Here is a 21,913-nt window from a genome sequence, read left to right as displayed (position 1 = left end):
TCCAGCAGCACTTTTAGTATAAAGAACAACATTATTGTGAGACCAAACTACTGCTTGTGGCCTTCATCAAGGTCAGAAGCATACTGGCTTCACTTTGAAGTTGTTCTTTAATATACCTATATCTTTATATATACTTTAAGTGTTGCTGGAGTTTTGTCTTTGCTTAATATTGCTACAATTTTACCCCCATATTTTAACCCCCAACACTGAACAATCTGAGATCAATAAATTGATTCCCCAAGTCATCAAAAAGTAATCTTTCCTTTCCTTTAGACTTAACTTTTCTTGAAAGTATTTTCAAGCTTTGATTTTAACATTTTTCAACTTTTTTGTTGCCCAAAAACAATTAAAACTAGATCCTTATATGTCGATATATCAGGCAGCAGATATTATCCCCGAATACTGGCCTATCAGAGATATATCAGCTTCAGCATATAAATTGATAAAAAGATGTGTGTGTGTGTGTGTGTGTGTGTGTGTGTGTGTGTGTGTGTGTGTGTGTGTGTGTGTGTGTGTGTGTGTGTGTGTGTGTGTGTGTGTGTGTGTGTGTGTGTGTGTGTGTGTTTTTATATTTATAGCTATTTATAATTATTAAATTCCCAGTTAAGCTTACCATGTCAGTGCACTAATGTCATCTGCAACTGCAAAATATACTGCCTTCATTACATATTACATATCTTTATATATATATATAGTATGTATATATCTCAATATATCAATATATTGACACAAAAAATCTAGTATCAGTCAGGCTCTAATTAAAATCCATAAAATCCTTCCTACCACTATGCTACAAACCACTACAATTCATAATACAATAAAGGCCTAATTCAGTCCAATACAGCCTGACTCAGCTCAGTTCGACTCAGTACATTACATCAGTGCAATATAATAAGTAAGAAGTCATAAATAGTCACATTTTACAGTTTTTTTCCCCTCCATCTCTGCATTCTTTGATAGATTCAATTAGATGACTCTTCCTCAAAGTGGAAATCTTCTGGTTTCTAGATCAATTTTTTGCTCAGAGGAAGAGCATTTTTTAAAAGTGGCATGCTGATTAGAGTAACCTTCAATAAAAACAAGCACTTCCGTCCTCTCAAATGAAATGCTGTACAAAAAAACAGCACATTTGGTGACTGTTTATAAAAAGTGGTATAAATGAAAATACTTTGGGACATTCAGTTAGAGTAATGTATGGAAGACGGAGGATCGTCCACATGTAAAGATCACCAGGTCTATGTAATTCTACTCAGAGTTATTTGTATTATTCCTAAAGAGCAAACAGTAATTCTGCAGTTTATACATGATAAAATAATATGGTCGCATTAAGTGCAGCTGGTCCATCTGTCAAGGATACAGCTTAGTGTGAGACAGCAGAGGAGGAGGCAGTGAAACATATGGTTGGCCTTTGCTGATTCACACACGCTACCAGGGGTGATTCAACAAGGAGATGATCTAAGCTAGTGTGTCGGACAGAATGTGGATATGTGTGTGTAACCATGCGACAACAACCTACACATTATTAAAGTAGAAACACAGGCACGCACAAGCGCATGCAAACCCACAGAAAAAGACAGTGCATACAGTATGCACACATGCACACACAGTAACAGTGGTTTCCTGTCTCTGTTCTCTCTCTCTCTCTGCTGGTAAGAGGTGTTTGTAAAGGGTCAGTGCTTCTCAGTCAGCCAACTATCAGACACAAGTCATGACAGGCCTACCATAACTTTGATAAAACTTCTCTCTTTGATGGGCGGTGATCTCTCCCAAATTTCAGCCAGCAGTCCTGATGCTGATGAGAGGGTTTGAACTGCTCAATGGCGTGCCTGACCATTTATTGCATTATTCATCGTGGCTTGAATGGACCCCATGTCTTTTTAATTTTTGTCTGTTGCATTGTGGTGATGCAACTGACCAATCACAGCTTGACTTTAAACAAAACCTTGTGTTGCTATTAGCCAAACTAGTGGCTTGATATATGTTGACAACTATTAGATGGATATAATCAGTTCAATACAATTTTATACAGACAGTCACACAGACTCATCTTATTGACATCTGTGATCCCCTGACTTTTTCTCTTGTGCCACAGTCAGGTTGACATGCATAGTTCTTAGTGAAATGGCTTTTATTAAAATTCAGTGACAGTTAACTTGTGATTTTCAGTGCAGTTCAGTCACAAACATCTTCACAATCACCTGCTCCTTGATAATTTATTCCAACACCACGTGCAGCTCTATCAGCTTGTAGTGAGTGTTGATTGCTCTGCTGGTGTTACAGTGTTTCATATAAGTTCTGGAGTTTATTTACGCGTGAAAAAAAGCTGCTAAATATTGTTATAAAACATAACACGGCAAACAGCTACAGAATCATTTAAAATTAGGCATGCTAATGAGACATTTCGGCATATCGAAAAAGGCCATGAAAAGACAAGAAAAGACAGGGTGTTTACAGTTAACAGGTCAGCTCCGCATCTGAGTTTAGCAGGGTTTTGCTTTGCTATGGGCTGCAGTGTGTACCTGACAGCAGGAACATGCTGCAGTAGACAGGTAAGTTGTGAAAAGCTTGGCTATGCTCTCTGAATGTGTGACGCTGAGATGGTGTTTATAAAGAAAGTAAGCTTAGTTTGTGAAGCTTACACACAGCGCTTCTGCTGCTACTGTAAAGTAACAACATGACAAGCTGCTTTTGTGGGTAAGGTTTGCTTTTGTCTGGTTCTCTAAGATGAGTGACCAACTAGTTTGTTATATCCAGACACATGAACCTAATTAATAAAGCTACAGGACAGGATCAAAAGCTGTTGAGGTGGGTTTGCCATTTTGTTGCTAAAAGGTGTTGCCAACTTGCTTTAACGGACTCACACCCTCTTTTGACTGAAGGTGCCTTCTGTCACATTTATGGTAATGCGACATGACAGCAGGCCATTCAATAATACAGAATTTTGGAGATGAGAGCAAGATTCTTAGCCTTTCTTAGCAGCTGTCAGACAGAAAGCTGAAGAGAAGAAGTACTTTTCCGCCTCCTCTCCGCACAATTAGGGCAGGAAATGAACAATCTGAACCTGCTGCAGTTATTTAAAAAATCTAGAATATGCATAGTCAGAACCATCAGTAAGTTGCAGTATGTACTTTGAAGCATCTTAGAAAAATCAAAGGTGGCAGTTATCTGTTTAGCGGACGAGTGCTGATTAAACAACCTTAAGTCAGTCTTGGGTCTCAGTTGAGGACAGTTGTGCACACGGGCCAGATGGGAACAAGCAAGCAGAAGAATAATAAACCAAGCAGGCAAATAGATCTAAGATAGACCAGAGGGAGAGCAAAATGAAACAAGGTGTGATGGGAAAACAGGACATCAGGGCATTGGAGCATTGGAGAAACAGGTCGATAAGCAGGAACTCTCAGCTGATGTAAAGATCTGCAGGGGCTGTGGTAGTTAAAAGAAGAACAGAAAAGAAAAGAAAGCATGGACTGAGAGAAGATGGTAAAGATGGTGAAGCAGTGGGATGAAGGTGAGTAGTGTCATGTTGAGTTCAGTTCCTTTCGATCACACCACAGCGCTGAGTCTGCTCTTGTTAAGGTCCTCAGTGACATCCACTTAAACACAGACAGTGGCAGAATTTCAGTCTCAAAATTATTGATCTCAGTGCTGCATTCAACATATTACTAGACTGACTGGAAAACTGGATGGGACTTTCTGGCAGAGTAGTAAACTGGTTTGAATCCTACCTAAATAACTATTTTGTGTCTATAGGGAAGTACACATCTGAGTGGATAAAAATGACAATCGGAGTTCCCCAGGGCTCCATTCTAGGGTGTCTTCTCTTCTCTTCCTCTACATGCTCCCACTGGCGCAGATTATGGAAACAACAAAATATGTTACTATAATTATGCAGACAACACACACAAATTTATGTAATCATATCCCAAGGGGACCATGGTCCGGTACAAACACTGAGTAAGTGCATTGAACAAATCACTGATTGGATGTGCCAGAATTTTCCTCAAAAAAGAAAAGAAAAAACTAATTTAATTGTTTTTGGAGTCAAGGAAGAATGATTAAGGATCAGTACTCAGCTTCAATTGGTATTGTTAAAAACCACAAACCAAGCCAGAAATCTTGGTGTAGTCATAGACTCAGACATGAATTTCAACAGCCACATTAAGACGATCACAAAGTCAGCCTACTGTCACTTTAATAATATATCAAGAGTTAAAGGACTTCTTTATCTCAGCAGGATTTGGAAAAACTTGTCCATGTGTTTATTTTCAGTAGACTCAACTACTGTAACGGTGTCTTTACAGTTCTTCCTAGAAAATCAATCAGACAGCTACAGCTCAGAACTCTGCTGCTCGAGTCCTCACTAAGACCAAGAAAGTGATATTTACACTGGCTTCCTGTCTGTCAAAGAATTGATTTCACAATAGTACTACTGGTATATAAACCTGAATGATTTAGGGCCAAAATACATTTCTTATCTGCTGCTTAGTTGTGAACCAACCTCTCAGGTCATCTGGGATAGGTCTGCTTTCTGTTTCAAACTAAATATGGAGAAGCAGCATTCAGTTTTATGCACCAAATCCAGTTTGAAAAGCACAGTGCCTTATTATTTACACTCACTGGCCACTTTGTTAGGTACACCTGCACAATCTAATGCAATCCAATACAACAGCTTTGTCATAAATTCTGCTTTTATGAGGCTTATACATTTGCTGTTTTTTTTTTCTTTTTGATACGGTTAGTAAGTGATCATTTTTACTTTATATTATTGATGGTGGTAGTGAATATTGGTGTTGTACTGGACATATCTTCACCTTTTAAGTAGTGAACCTCCAGCAGGTATAAAGCAACATTTGCATTGATTTGGAGTCCTTTTTCTGGCCACTTGGAAAATGGAAGTCCATTATTCACTCTGTTTTGGCTCTGTTTTTCATTTCTTTCAACTCCTTAGGGAAATATCTGGCTCTTTACTGGCTTGATGCTCCACTGTGTTCATCAGCTAGTTGGTAACTGTGTCTGTTTTCCATTTGGTGCTGAGCAGGTACTGTACATCAGATTTGTAGAGCTTTTCTAATTAAGCTATGGTCCAAGGACAATGATGCAACCAGAATACTTGGTTATGCTTCAACATGTACAAAACATTTAAAGTTACCCTAACTTTCCACCTCACTGCATAAAAAGCACATTACTTCCTACATTGGCACTGAATGTTGCCACTATCCATTAGATGCAGCGTTTTTTTTTTTTTTTTAAATGAAATCATCTTTCAGGACTGTTCACACAGCCAGGATCAACTGTGGAGAGAACGCTTCTTCATCAAAGGGATTTGAGTTTTCTGCTCCACACTGGTTTGCGGCCACAAAAGTAACTGCTCAGACTGCAAGAAGGATGAATCACTTGTCACTGCGAGCAAAGTGGTTATGGCTTATTGATAACAAGTTACCTGGTGACTTTTGTCCCTGCAGTACAAACCCCCTCATCCCACCACTGGAGGTTTCCAGTGAGAAATACAGATGATTTCTTGGTGTTGGGGGGGGGGGGGGCTCTCTCAGCTAGAATTGCAGTGAGGTCTCAACTGACCTGGAAAACCAGGTGGCAGCAATCCAGCATCACACTGCACAGAAAGTGTTGTGCGGAATCAACATCTGCTTCAGGGAACCAGCATGTACACCTCTGTGAAAACCTGCTGTTTTATGACTCGAACATTTTGCTTTTTCTCATCACTCGCTCTCTCTTTCTCCCTCGTTCTCTCCATCCCACCACTGCCAACCTACTACTGCCAATCACATGCCTTACAGTGCCTTCAGCTTGGCCCCACTCGGCTCTGCATGTCTTTTCAGTCCAGTGGAGCTACCTCTCTACTCTCAGAATTCACATTTGTATAAGCAGCCAAGTTTTACTGGAAATTGAGATATACGGACCTCATGGGTTTTTTTGGGTTTGTTTTTTTTAGATTTGTTTTGCCTGGAGCTCATGTAAAGAAGCAGATGAGAAATTCATTGTACTTTTATTATATATACTTGTGGATGATTTGTTTATTTTAGATTCAGTTTCTATATGTGGTTTGTTAATAAAGCAATATAGGAAAGCATTAATATTCTATACATAACCACCTTCTCAAAAGTGTTTTTTATGCAAAAAAAAAAAAAACCCAAACAAACATCCATGTATGCTAGTTTGTGTGTTCATTTATTGACTTGCTAACTTGCTTCTTTATTACATTTAAATGTTTTGCTTAATTTATTTCTGATGTGCTCAAACACTCAGAAATGTACCCTGTACACACACACACACACACACACACACACACACACACACACACACACACACACACACACACACACACACAGCCTTACACCTTTGGCTTATTTCTATTGATTCCCGCAGTTATTCAGCTACAAGGTTCCCATATTGTTGATGCCAGGCAGAGAACATTTATATTCATTTACAGTAAATGAAGTGGAGAGCTACTGAATTGTGAATGTGTCTCAAATAATAAAATCTGTATGTTTTATGGAGGGCTGTTGAAGCAGCATCCCAATGTAAAAGAGAAATATATTAGAATTAAACTACTGTTTTGGCAAAATGGCATTCCTCATTACATATTTATAACTTTGTTTGGCTAAAGACATTGCAAGGAATTTTTTACACATGTTCACTGAAATATCTCTCAGGTGTAAAACTTCCTTGAAAGCATGGCCACTCTACAGCTGTGATAAAGATCCCAGATCCCTCCCACAGCCATTTTATTATCAGGATAACTAAAGGGTTTATTGCGTTAACTTCAAATAATAGAGTTATACTTGCTATGCTCCTGTCATTATATTCATTATCTTGACGGTGGGAAATCTGTCTCAATTTATGGTGTCTGTTACATTGCCATACAAATGCAGCTTACTGAATAGATATATTGTGTTATTATACATGTGTATTTCAGGCTGATTTGCCTGCTTCTCCATGAACTATTGCCTATGCATCATTACTTTTCTTGCTGGAGGGATAGGAGTTGTGTGTTGATTGGGTTAGGCTTAACCTGTCCATATAATACATTGCATATTAAGTACATTGTAAAACCACACTTCCTCTTATTGATTTGAAGGTAAAACGATTTGAGATGTCTCCGAATCCAAAATATTTCCTTACAACTGGGTGAATTAAAGATTTCTCTTTTAGGCAAGGGAAATTAAGAGAGACTCACTAATTCAAAAATCCAATTTCTCAGAAATAAGCATACACTGCTTTAAGACAAGTCTAGTAGTGTGTTACTTTCTCATTAAATGTGGGATTTTATCCACATTTTGCACCATTGGCATGTTAATTGTGCTAAAAAAAAGATTTTTAGTATCAGTCGAAAATTGGTTATTTTACGTGTATTAAGACATTTATGATTTATATTCGATTAACCCAACATTATTTTACTAATGTTTTTTCAATCACCTCTCTAGTATGTTAAAGTAGTGTGTAAAGTTGTAAACCTTTTTGGGTATAGAAACATGTATAGAATTAGCCTCACTCAAATGCAATAACTAGAATAGTTAATTGTTGCATTAATTAAAACAAATGACATATAATTACATTATTGCATTGCATTGCATGGCATGATTACAAATATTAATTTCAGTGGATTTTGACTATCATTGACATTGTTGGGTTTAAATTGACTGCGACAAATTTTAATGAATGTAGGAAGATGTGTAGAATCATCATGAATACTGTGACTTTTCATCTCTTTGCTTGTTTACTCACTCCCATCCCTCCCTCATTCCCATCAGCCTGTAAAAGTTGCCTCCCTCTCTTTCCTGCCTTTTTTTCTTCATGCCGTTTTCTCCTCTCCCATCCTCTGTTAAGCACCATAGCGAAAGATTCATATTCTGTCCAGGATTGCCTGCTCAGTAGTGTCGGGGTGTTCTTTGATGTAAGCAGTTCTTTATGTAGGTATTATATTTGATTGATGTGGAAAGGTCTGACAGTACACTCTGTTCTCAGATATTTATTCGTGAGTCAATGATGCACACTCAGGAGCTCTGTTGCTGCTAAACAGCCCTTCAGCCACTGAGCTGCTGATGATTCCTGCTTTATACTGCAGCTCAAAACACTTACATCTGCACTTTTTTTTGCTACAAACTCTGCTGGCTCATGCACTTATCACTTGCTAAGTGCTTGTCAGTCATGGTCATATTTTCAGAAAATAAACATTATTTTGTGATCATGCATCTTGATCACCCAGTAGGTTCACTGTTTTAGAGCTGAGCTTAAAAAAATATTTGACTATCAGGGTTTTTTTTTGTTTTCAATTTGCTAGCCAAAAAAGTTACTTGTGTAAAAATATTTAAGTATAGTTCAGTCAGCAAGTGGAATGCATTAATGTTTGACGTCTAGGTGTTGATCTTGTCACTCCCCAGTGGGAAAACGACAAGCTCAGCTAATCACTTCCCTCAGGAAGGCACACACTCTAAGCCTTCAGGTGGATGCCAGGGTGGAGGTGGAGCTTATGAAATAAACAGACAGCAAAAGCGTTGGCAGCACTAAATTCAGAATCAGATTTATTTCTAATTCTAATGTAAGTTTTCACACACAAGGAATTTGTGTTGGTGCAGTACTGCATAACTATTAAGAAAATAGAAGGTAAGAGAAAAAAACAAATATCTAAGTGAGAAAAAAAACAACAATCACAAAAAGCAGATAGTATGAATATATAAATACATTTTATGATAAAGAATAAGTTTAAAAAATAAGTTCCAAGTGAGGCGAGCTGCAACGTTTAAAAAATATAAAGTACAAGATGTTGAATGGCAATGTGCAATGTTCACAGTATAAACAACAATACAAAGATGTGTTAGATGTAATGAGTTCACAGATTTGCAATGTATGATTAGGGAGTTCACATTAATATGTCTTGTATTGATTATGAGTGAGATAGAGTCCTTGTCAGTCTGGCTCCGGGGCCTTGTTGATCAGGCTAGCTGAAGAAACTCCTTTTGTGGCATAAGGTTTTGGTCAAGATAGACCTCAGCTTCTTTCCAGATAGTATTTGAAAATGATATTTCATGCTCACCTCAGTGTCTTGGAGGCGTGCAGGTCCTGGAGGGACAGCAGATTGCAGCCAATCACCCTCTTTGCAGAGCAAATAATACACTGCACTCTGTCCTTGTCCTTGGCAGTGGCAGCAGTGTACCAGATGGTGATGAAGGGGGTGAGGATCGACTGAATGATGGTAGTCTAGAAGTGCACCATCACTGTCTTTGGAAGATTGAAATTCTTCAGCTGTTGCAGGAAGTACATCCTCTGCTGTGCCTTCTTGGTTAGGGAGCTGATGTTCTGCTACCTTTTAAGGTCCTAGGTGATGATGGTTCCCAGGAAGCAGAAGGATTCTACAGTGTTGACTGGGAAGTCACACAGTGACTGGTGCAGGTCAGGCTGGATTCTTTCTGAATTCCACAGCCATCTCCACTGTCTTCAGAGCATTGATGCCAAGTCCTTTTGGTCACTCAAGGATACCTGATGGATCAATCTTTCACCAGTAGGAGGACTTGTTCTTGTTGCACAGAGGACAACCAACGTACTGTCATGCATTTGATACTTATCAATTTGGTCCCGTTTTCTTTCCCAGCCTAAAAGGAACCACACCAGGGTTTACTTGGAATCAAACTGAGACCCACATTTTCAAGCTGACCAGGGTTCACTTGTTTGGTCTGCACCAGAGTTTGAATGAGCTTTCATACAATCCCAAGCGAACCAGACTGTCTGAGGAAAGGAACCAGGGCTTGTTTAAAGCAGACCAAATGGCTCTGATGTGAAAGGAAACCAAGGCATCATTATTTTCATTAAATTTGTTGAATTTCCATTTCTGTCTCAAACACATTTACACAAACAATGTTGTTGTGCACAATACGCTGCTGTTATGATAACTGGCAGAGGCCATGCAATCCGCACCTGCAGTGAAGTTGGCTCCTGCAATGGACTGGTACCTCATTAAAAAAAACTCCAACTGTTATCCAAGAAAGCAACACAAATCCTGGGATGTGACCAACACCAGCCAGTAAATAAGACAGCAAAGAAAATTGCTGCCTCTACAATGGAAAAATTGAAAATAGACTGGATTGATGTTGAAGTGCATAAGATGACACTCCTCTTCTCTTCTCTTTTTCTCTCTCTCCTCTTCGTAAAGCGTTAAACAGCATAAAATTAATCACAATTTTGTTAAAGGAAGCAAACAGGTTAAAAAGTATTCTGCTTGCTTATGATAAGTAACATTAACGCTAACACTAGACTTTAAATTTTGCTTAGTCTGGCGCATTAGCTTAGTGTTAGCAAGTTGTCTAGATCACATTAACATTTACATTAAAAACAGACAGAGGCCAATCTGTTTACTGATAATTGCTGTTTAAGCTTCTCAGAGTACAGTCACTTAACATCTCTCACCACCTTGGTAAATCTGTGTTTAGACTATTTTAACTAGTCCTTGTCATCACTCCTAAATCCTTCCTCCTTTTCCAACCTAATCTGAGTGAGTTTAGCTGTAATTCAGGGTTTGTCATTTTTGTAACCCTGGTGTTTGATAGGGCTGGGTTAAAAAAAAACAATAACGTTGTTACAATTCAAATTAGTCTTCATTTGAATGGTCCAATATCGATTTGTAAAATCCCAAAGGCTATCTCTTAAAGAACACCTTTTCCCATGGATGTGTGAAGCTTCAATCCTGTTAGCAACGAGATCTCGTTCCAAGATCTGTCCATGTGAGATCTCATTTAATCTCAGTTTGATTAGAAATCATGGTGGGAGGTGCTCCACTGAAAGCACTGCATAGCCTCAAAATATTTGCTGCATTTCAGATTTAAAAATTATGAAGACAGAGAAGAGCTGGACAAAAACAAAGCTATATTTACGCTATACAAAATGGAAGTGAAATATTGTGTCAATACGTACCGCATAGGCTGTACTAGCTATATACTAGATTGCACTATATTGTGTTGACTGTTGACATTAATATTTTAATAATGCACCAGATTAGATGGTTCCTTGTACAATTTACAGTATTATGTGTTTGAGAATCTCTTTAATATCCAAACAAAATTGGTATTGTGACTGAAATATAGTGTATCTATACATTTTATGACATTAATTCACTAACCAAATTAGTTAATGATTTAGTATATGTCAAGTGAAAAATACATAACACACTGGGATGTTGTAACAAACAACAGGTTTGTTGCAGAACAATTTTTTAAATTTAATTTTCAGAAGTGGAAAAATGAATTTTGATATTGTCATGGATGACAAGATTTCTTTATAGTCTTGTGGAGACATGAGGAACACTACAACATAAAAACTATACTTGCGTAGATTTAATGAGGACAAGCTGATTAAAAAATGCATCAAAGCTGACAGCGGTTGGGGGCTTGATTAAAAAATAATCAATATGGTTGTTAAAATTAAGGTGTAAGATTGACAAACTGACAAGATCCCTTCCATGGTAGGTAATGTTAATGAAATTTAAAGGAGGCACCACAGGGAAATAGCACCTGGTTCATTCTTCATGCATCTATAGTCTCCTTATGTAAATACAAGCAGGTCCCTGGGACTCCTCAGTTCATCTGGGATGCGGGGCAGGACTGCTCTGACCTTGGTGGACTTACCTACAATTATGTACACACACACACACACACACACACACACACACAAAAGCCAACACTCACAATTTGGATGCACATTTGTATTTACACACTGACAAAACTATGCACTCTGCCTCTCAATCTTTCTCTATCATCAACATTCTCTCTCTCTCTCTCTCTCTCTCTCTGTCTCTCTCCCTCTCTCTCTCAGTCCCCCTCTCTCTCTCTCTCTCTCTCTCTCTCTCTCTCTCTCTCTCTCTCTCTCTCTCTCTCTCTCTCTCTCTCTCTCTCTCTCTCTCTCTCTCTCTCTCTCTCTCTCTCTCTCTCTCTCTCTCACTCTCTCTCACTCACACACACACACACACACACACACACAATCACCCGCCCTCGTTTGTCTGAGTTAGGACTAATAAGCAGGTGAATTGTCTGTGGAGGTTGAGCCATTTGCAGTGACCTTGGCTAACTGTGATTAGCAGTCAGGGTCACACACTCAGGCAGAATGTGGACTGTGTAGACGCATGTTTGTGAGAAAATCAATGCAAGAAAATATTAGGCTTACTGTACAGCTACAGTATAGATGACCTGATTGCCTTGTGAAGTGAGTTGCTGCACACATTTGCATATTAATGAGGTAAAAACTCATTTTCAAACTACTACCTCCTTATTGCTTTAAATTAGATTTGCTAATACCACCCATGTGCTTTGTGACAACATGTTGATGTAGATTTGCTAATTATATACATTCATTACTTACACTAGTGAATGTATTCCCAGAGCTGGGTGTTTTAAAGACAATGTGATAACAGCAGAACAACAGACAGCTCAAGTCTAGAGCAGGAGAAAACAATATCAGCTATTGTAAGCCAAGCTTTAATAAATATTAACATTTATTAAACTTTATTGAAAAGACATGATGTGAGAGATGGTGGTTCAAACAATAATGCTCATCTCCAATACTGTTTTTAATAACTTTTTATATGTTGACCACTTTGGGGGAGCAGAAACAAGCTGTAAAAACAACACTGACATATAAGCAGCTTTTAAGTTGACACAGCAATCTTGTTAGCCAGCAGTTCCTTATCTCAATTCAGTCTCATGGCACTTTGTGAAATAGTCGCGAAATTTAAATTTAATCTATAGATACATGTACATGGACACAAATGTTCGAATTTTTTCATTACACTCAGCATGACTTTCAAACTAATGTGTTGCTACGTGTGACAGACGCAATCTATGATGTCTCTATAAGGTACAAATTTCCATGTTTGGAGATGGCGGGTTGGGTGGACGGCTAGATAGACAGGTGGACTGTTGTTTGCTTCCCATTACTAGCCACAAGTGTTATGTTTCAAACTAAAAGTCGAGAGATTTTTTTGTCATGGTGTTTATGTTGCCTTGACAATGAAGGTTGCATAACTTTAAGAAAGTAACGTTTATAACTTTATAATTTAAGTGATCATTTTAACCCAAACTATAACTCTAATTGAAATACATTAGTTTGAAAGTGTCATTTAAAAAAAGGATTTGTGTCCATGTATCTATAGAATACATTTTGTGACACCCATCAGTCCTGATTCAGCAGTGTTAATTTTCACCTTATTTTGATTTTGTTTTAGTTTTTTGATGAAAATGTACATTAGACTTAGTCAAGTTTTAATCATTTAATTGTATGTAATATGTAATATATTATAGTACATTTTTTGTGATGCTACAACTAACACTGTCTTTGCTGTGCACAGTTACCATGGTTACATGTGTTGTGTATAAGGACGTGTATAAGAAAATGCTTTGCAGAACAAATAAAACAAAAGAGTGAAAACAAATACAAAGAAGAATGGACACAAATATGCAGTTATGAATGAGAATATAACTGAAACTGAGATAAAAGAAATAAAATAAAAAAGACAAATCAGAACTTACACTTCACTACAAGTGTTCTTTGAGAAGTGATTTAACAGATTAAAGAGATCACGCCTGTGTGAGCCCCTCTGGCAGGTGTTCCGAAGTTTGACTTCTGAACACAGTAAAGGTCTGGTCACCCTCAATTACAGGCTGAGACGTCGGAGCAGCTGCTCCTCTGGCTCATGTGGGGATGAAAGGTCTTGTGAAATGTATTGTGGCGAAAGTTGTGGCTCAGAAGCTACCTTTTATATCCTGTGCTGTAGAAGACATCAGCAGGTCAACAGGATAACAAAGGCTGTAAGGATGGATGGATGAACGAGGACTAAAAAACAAGTTGAAACAAGGTTGGACAGGTTTAAAATACTTTCTTTTTCTTGTCAGTTGAGCTAAATTGTTTTTTTCTTCATTAATTTCAAGTGAAGTTAATTTCTGCTCAATGTAACTTCCGACCTGGAAATGTTTCATCAAAAGTAGGTAGGCTTGTCTGCTTAACAGGGCATGCAAACAAAACATGGTTTGTTGGTCAGGTTGGCAGCTATTAACTGTGATATGTTAGAGTGGAATGGCCCCCCTCGTCTGGGGGGGATGTGCAACACAAAAAAAATCTATCAGTCTGTAAAACTACTGAACTTGTGGGGGTCATGGTTTCATTATTGGATGCTACCTGTGGTGTGTCATCTGTAACCATCCATATCTACGAAGATCTGCAATAGCAATAGTTATTTAACCCAAAAGAAAATAAATACTGCGGTAAAATGCCAATATGCAAGTGGTATTCAAGAATCTCCATTGCTATGGCAACAAATGACATATAAAGCTTGCAGTGCTGTTTGTAATAAAGACACTGGAAATCCAGAGAGGTCCTTGAGTTTCTTCCTGACTCTGGCACAGATTATCCATGACATTAGGTATGTAATGTTCTCAGCTGTGTTTTCATTGTGTAATGTGTAATAATCAGTGGTGGGCAAGTTACTTTCAAAATGTAATATATTTCATATTACTAGTTACTCGCATTTGAAAGTAATGCGTGTCTTTACAATATTACCTTCTGTGTAGAGTAATACGTTACTTATTACTTTTCAGTTACTTTCACCAAAATAAACATTTAGGACAAGGCATTAAAAAAAATGAAGGCACGCAATATTTGTGTCTGTGCACTCTCTCCAGCCGTAGACAGTTCCCTCGGCCTCCCACCAGCACATAAAGTGCACCTTACTGTGAGGTTCTTATCCTTTTCTGTGACAAATTCAAAATAGTGCGAGTATAACCACTTAGAAAACGTTGAATTATCAGTTGTTGCCATCTCCAAACCAAACCACCTTCTTCTTATTCTGTTGATTTAAAACTGTCTTCTTCTTCTTCTTCTTCTGTTGATTTAAAACCTTCTTCTTCTTCTTGTTCTTCTTGTTCTTCTTCTTCTTCTTCTTCTTCTTCTTCTTCTTCTTCTTCTTCTTCTTCTTCTTCTTCTTCTTCTTCTTCTTCTTCTTCTTCTTCTTCTTCTTCTTCTTCTTCTTCTTCTTCTTCTTCTTCTTCTTCTTCTTCTTCTTCTTCTTCTTCTTCTTCTTCTTCTTCTTCTTCTTCTTCTTCTTCTTCTTCTTCTTCTTCTTCTTCTTCTTCTTCTTCTTCTTCTTCTTCTTCTTCTTCTTCTTCTTCTCCTCCTCCTCCTTCTTCTTCTTCTTCTTCTTCTTCTTCTCCTTGTTCTTCTGCTGTTGATTTAAAACCGTCTTCTTCTCCTCTTTATTTACGAATGACAATTTTTGTTTTTTCGAAACCTGGGTTGTTTTTTTTCGCCTGTGCGACAGCTCAGATTGTAACGCGTTACAGGACTCAGTAACTGTAATAATATTACCAAAATATAGTTAGTAACGTGTTATATTACTCCGTTACTGCCTAAACGTAATATATTACTGTAACGCGTTACCCCAACACTGGCAATAATAATAATAAATAAATAAAAAATAATAATAAAATGATAAGTCAGTAACAGATGAGTCTCTCCTGTTTTGTTCCCCTTTAGATGATAAAGCAAAGAGCAAAATAGCTGTAGGTGTTCAAGTGATTTTCATTTTCAGCTGAAAGAATTTCTTTGAAACACATACTCTAAGAACTGAAGGAAACTGAAACTTTTCTTCCCAAGCACCAAAGAAAAAGTTCAACTTGGAAGGTGCAATTTTTCTTCAATTAAAAGCTGCATCAGTGAGCCTGAGTCAGTGCTCTAGACTGTAATCACCTACATCAAATGCTGCACGTACATCAAGAAAAATCTTAAAGAGTCACCTTTATCAGTTATAATTCATGAAAGATATTTTTTGAATGTATTTTGGTGGCTTGGCTAATAATGGCAGTTCAAAGATCAAGTGGTAGGATTCTGATTGCTTTTATTCATTTATTACATTTTATTTTTCCCGGTAAAGTTTGAACAATGTCAGCTCGTCTTCACAAGAAAAAGAAGACAGTGCAGGTCTAAAATTCACTAAAAAAATGAACTAAAAAATGCTAGAGAAAATGCAATATAATCATCTCTCCTCACAGGTCTTAAATTGTGATGCATATATTTGGTACTATGTTGAAACTGTGACCTGATGTACAGTATAAGTGAAGCAAACCCTGTAGACATGGCACACTGCCCTCTTCATTTGCATACAATCTGAAGAAAAAGAGAGAGGTTACAAATACGGTGAAATGATTTGGTACATCTTATTTTCCTACTCATTGACTGGGGGGTTCATTTTTAACAAGACTTTTCACTTTTTCACCTTTTTACTGCCTGTTTTCTGCAGTATGGGTAAAGTCTCCAGGAGGATAAAAAATGTGTACAGCCTACTGATAGGATTTTCCATAATTTGACCACACAGGCATACAAATACATAGACACACACATACACAATTTTGTATTTTGTGCCCGTTGCGCCAAAAATAACTTTTAACTCAAATCCTTTATTTTTTACAATCACGTCAAAACACTCTAAGATAATAAGGGCAAAAGATGACAAAGGTAGCCTTTCTGCTGAGAAAAACACAACGCATCTGAGAATATTCACTACTACTTTTCTTTGTTTCTTCTATATATTCTCTTCCTACCTTTCTTTTCTCTCAGAGTGAGAACATTTCCGAAGGATTCAGCCTTACTGGGCAGGGACACTGTTCGAGCCCTGATGTACTACGCCTTGAAGGTCTGGAGTGACATTGCACCACTTAATTTCCATGAGGTGGCAGGAAGTGACGCAGACATTCAGATCGACTTCACTAAGGCTGACCACAATGATGGATATCCCTTTGATGGACCAGGGGGCACTGTGGCACATGCATTTTTCCCCGGCGAGAGGTTCACAGCTGGGGATACACACTTTGATGATGATGAGGCCTGGACCTTCAGGTCGCCAGGTGGGGAACCTTTCTTGTGTTAGTGCTGTACATTGGTGGTTTGTGTACACATGCACTTGAATATGAATGTATTTTTCATAGGTGTCCTACATTAACTACTGAAAGATAGTGTGTCTAAATCAAATGAAGAGTAGAAGATGGAAGGATGATGAGGGAGCATGGAGAGGGATTGATGTTCTAGGAAACTTTTCACCAATGCATTTCTTGGGGACTCCCAGAGTACTATAAAATGTAGACTGAAACAATCTGTGACAAGAAAACATAAAGAAAATGAAAAAGAGGCATATAACTGTCCTGAACTTGCATGCTTGTCAAAGCGTGTATATCCAAAACTGGAACACTGATTGTATTCTGGATCCAAGCTGTGCTTCTATTCTTTGTTCACGTTCCAGATTCTATAATTAATATTTAATTTGTTAGAAGTACGAATATAATATACAATGGGCTCAGATACAGGACTCCGTAGAAGATACTAAAGCAGTGGTGATTGTTATCACCAGCTTATTAAGAGATATAAAAAGCATCCTTTCATTTCCTCCAATTGTCATAAACACACAATCCACTGTTATACACCAATGAAATGTAATTAGTTATTTTTGAAATACTAAAAGTCATTTTATGTTTACTGTTGACTTATTGATCTCATTTGATTGTTAAATGAAGCCACAAAGTTTTCTCAATAACTGAGTCTTTTAGAGTTGTGAATAGATGAATGATTGAGAAAGGAAAAAAAGAGAGAAGCACTGTGTTTAGAATGATTACAGCAGCAAAATATTTTCTTCAAGCTAAAAGGATACCCCATATCAATCTCTACAATACCCCATATCAGCACTAGGATCTGTGATGTCAACTGACAGCTGCCCCAGTGACAATCGATAAAAGAGTGATTTGCTCACAATGACACAGTGATGAGATTTCCAGGGCTATGAACACTGTTTTGTGCAGAAATACCAGTCTGTCTTTGTAGTGAGGGACTGTGGTGGAAAGTTCATTTACTTCAAGGGGACCTGTAATGCTTTTCCTTATTTTCTGTCATATAGAATGTTACAATGTCAGATTTTCATAATAAATGTGGCCAAATGTTCAAGTAATGAGGTAAAAATATGTAGAAGTAATAATCCCTTAATACTTAAATTCTGCTACATTTTAAAAGGAAATATTGTAATTTTACTCTACTACTATTAATTACTTAAATATGATGCATTTTCAAATTTAACTACCCAACATCATCTGTAATAATTAAAACGGTTGCGACTTCAAGCAGATACAATGGTAAAATGCCAGTCATTAATATGTTAATAATAATAATGATATAATATAATGTCATACTTAATATAATACATTCTGTATAACAATACCTTTACTTCACAAGTAAATGTTGCTGGTAATACTTTTAACTTTACTTTAATTAAGTTAATGTTTAAATGCATGTATTCTTACTTGTGGAATAAGTTATGCATACGTACATAAATAATATTTCTTCCACCTCTAGTGATATGTTACTATGTAGTGGGTCAGATAACATACTTATTTATGTGGTCACCATATCAGTAAATATTGTGGTCATGTGCTAATACTGTAATAATCACTTGATTTTAGACAGATTAAGACACATATGCATGGCACCTAGTCAGGCTCACAGGCTCACTATGCCATCCTGCTCAGCTTGTTGTGTAGATGTAAATGAGGTTGACTGTCCCATCTGGTTAGTCCATTATGAATCCAGGACTTGTGTTCATCTCCATCTTTTGCTTTTTCCCTGTTAAAGCTGTGAACCATATGTTATAGGACAGCAGCTCAATGTGCTCCAATTAGACTTTGCAGCAGGCCAGGGCAGGCAGAGGATGCTGTAGTAGTTGACAGCATCATCTGCATGGACAAAGCTTTGGATTTAGGGAATAGGGCAATGAGGAAGGAAAGGGACAAAGGTGTGATTTTGTCTTTTATGACCAAAATCTGTTCCTTTCTTAAATTCAGAAATCAATTAGCAGCAGTAGTTATTTAACCCCAAGAGAAAAAAGGTAGATGCATTAGACCTATGTCTGTGTTAAATCGCCTATATGCAACTGATGAGGGAGTCTCTGTTGCTATGGCAACAAATATATGAAGCTTACAACACTTTTTGTCATAAAGAAACTAGGAGTTCAAAGTATTGAGTATCTGCCTTGACTCTGATGCAGATTATCTATCAATAGTAGGTCTGTAATGTTCTCAGCTTTGTTTGCATTGTATAATGTGAATAATAATTAGTCAGTATATAACAGATGAGACTCTGCTGTGAAAGTAAACAAATAAGATATATTACCTAGATCTTACTTTTTGAGGTGGAGGGAACATGTTGTCCCTGATAAATAAATGAATAAAGTAAATTTGTACCCCTTTAAATGAGAGTAAAATAACTATCATGCAATTTTAAACTGAATGAATTTCTTTCAAACATGTACTCTAAAAGCTGAAGGATTAAGAACTTTTTCTTCCTAACACAAAAGAGATTTCAGTTAAAAGTGTGTCAGTGAGCCTGAGTCAGTGTTTCAGGCAATGTGTTGTCATCACCTTCAACAAAAGCTGCACTTACATCAAGTCAAATCACTCTTAAAGACTCCTCTTTATCAGTTATAAATCATGAAAGATATTATTTAAAAGTATTGTGGTGGCTTGGCTGAAAATGGCAGTTTAAAGAGGGCCGGACTGGCAATGGATACTATAGTAGTTTACAGCATCATCTGCATAGACAAAAGCTTGGTTAATGGGAACAGGGCAGTGAGGAACGAAGGGGACAGAGATTTGATCTTGTCTCGACCCCAATCTGTTCCTCTCTTAAACTCAGAAATTAAACAAAAATGTCAAAGAATTGTTTCCAACCATAAATTAGTTGTTTGTGATGTTGACATAGCCTTCACTGTGAGATTGTGTGGAAAGATAAATTGTACTTGCTATGAATCATCTCACCTAGGTGTTCTTGCTTTCAAGGTTATTTTGTTCACCCCCAGCACAACACGAGACTTTTCTGTTTGTAAATCAGGCATCTTTTTCTTGCTTCTTCCCATGACTGTGAAAGCACTAAAGCCTGGCCAATCAATGCCAGTAAAAACAATCTGGTGCTGTTTACTGCTGCCTTGCATCATTCTTTTATCACAGAATTAAGGTTTGTGTGATTTTAGTTATAAACAGTATACTAGAGACAACATTATTTCTATGCTATAGAAAGATATTTATCTTGTCCCTAAAAGTTCTACCTCTGTCTTTGCACAGGCAAAATACCTTTGAATTTTGAGACTGTCTACTAAAATGCCTTTAGCAATTTGGGACTTACCTCAAAGCCAATATACTTGCTAATTATAGAATTTAAAATATTCCCTTTCTTTCAAATGCACTAATAGGATAAGGAGGATAAGGATAATAGCTACCCAATTAACTATGTATCTCTAAAGCAATGTGATATTCAAATGTTTCAGACTGACATTTAGGTGATTGCACAGTACTAAGAATGCACTTCTCTTAGTAAAAGTAATAAAAAACATTCTGAACACAGGACCTGAAATTCTGCCTCTTAGTTTTAGTTATATTCAGTTTAGTTGCAGCCTTTGGCACTGTCATAATATAATTCTATTTTGCATTTTTTTTTCTTAAAAGAGAAATATGTAACACTGACAGCAAAAATACAATGGATACTGAAATCTAAATTCAAAATATTGGAGAGAGTTCTGTCTCCTCATCTCCTCCCCCCCAGACTCAAAGCTCAGGGTTTTTTAGGTCAGGTGGAATCTGCCTCAGTTGATCCAGTTTGTTTGCTTGCTGTTTGTGTGCCAGTGTTTCATATCTGGCAACCTGGGGTGTCGAAATGGGCGTCAACCTGATCTCACAGAAATACGTGAAATGATGACAACCTCAATATTCCATTATGTTTTGGTGCCAGCATCATGATCAGGTTGAATGCGCTGTGGGCGGAATCCATAATAAAAAACAGTCACTTACACCAGAATGGAAATTTCAAGAAGAACATGCTTACTGTAGTATTGTAGTCGGAGAAGCCAATATTTCAACTTAGCATGTTTTTTTTTTTAATCTTTTATAACATATCATGGTCATTTTATGAGTTCATCCAGTAAATATATTACATATCGTTCATTTAAACCTGCATTAACTGACTTTTTGGCCATTTAGGGGCAGCACAGAAATAAAATGTAAGCACAATTCTATACATTCTACATATTCATATATCTTATAAAGTTGATGTAACAGATTCTTATTTACACATCCAGTAGAGACATTAATTATCATTTGCATTCATCTGGAGTTGTGTTCACTAGTCACTAACTTTTATATGCTTGACTTTTTACGCTGATCAGGTAGTGTACAGTGGATTTTTAGAGATTGTTTGCTGTAAGCAGCTGCCTGCTGCAACTGAAAATGATAATCATGAGTATCGTTACTCTCAGTGAGAGGGAACCAAAACAGTAAAGTTGCAGACAGAACATCCAAAACAATCAGCCCTTTAGAGCTAAGATGAACTGCAGATTGGGTGATACATTTCTGTTGGTTCGTCACTACGAGCAATCCCTTTAAAATAGAAACAGTCATGGGGCCCATTGTTAATATCAAAATATTGATTATAGTAGCTTTAAAGAGACAGTTTAACTTGTTATATATCTGGAATTTTTCAGTTTTGGGTATTTTAGTCATTTTTATTTTGTTTTAATATGAAACACAATTAATATTCAATTCTAAACAATGCTAGAAACAAAAGCAACATTTTTCATTAGCATTGTGCCTTCCTTTTATGTGTTGGCTGTAGCTTTGCTCTGAATCAGAATATACTTAACGTTACAAGCAGGTGTTCTGTTTGTCAGGAAAAGCAACACATTGCATCCTTTCTTTTTCCTCCATTACCACTGATGGCGCTGAGCCAGCTGCGCTTAAATGTTCTTTCTTGCTCACTGAAAATGTCTTGATTAAATTTGGACCACTGATGTGACAGTCCCACATCTCCTGATTTGAACAGCAGCCATCTAGTCTGT

At 37.3% G+C, this 21,913-nt stretch overlaps 1 protein-coding gene across 1 annotated transcript in view; it reads left to right on the top strand.

The window, feature by feature from the left end:
* The window catches only part of mmp17a (matrix metallopeptidase 17a), an 85,280-nt gene that overhangs the window by 46,462 nt on the left and 16,905 nt on the right, over positions 1-21,913 (top strand). The window contains exon 4 of the mRNA XM_062434797.1: positions 16,609-16,895. Within this exon, the coding sequence (XP_062290781.1) occupies positions 16,609-16,895 (287 nt within the window). The remainder of the gene's footprint in view (positions 1-16,608; positions 16,896-21,913) is intronic.

The sequence above is a fragment of the Scomber scombrus genome, chromosome 15 (assembly GCF_963691925.1).
Source record: "Scomber scombrus chromosome 15, fScoSco1.1, whole genome shotgun sequence".
Lineage (NCBI taxonomy): Eukaryota > Metazoa > Chordata > Actinopteri > Scombriformes > Scombridae > Scomber > Scomber scombrus.
This window is presented reverse-complemented; position numbering and strand designations above follow the sequence as displayed.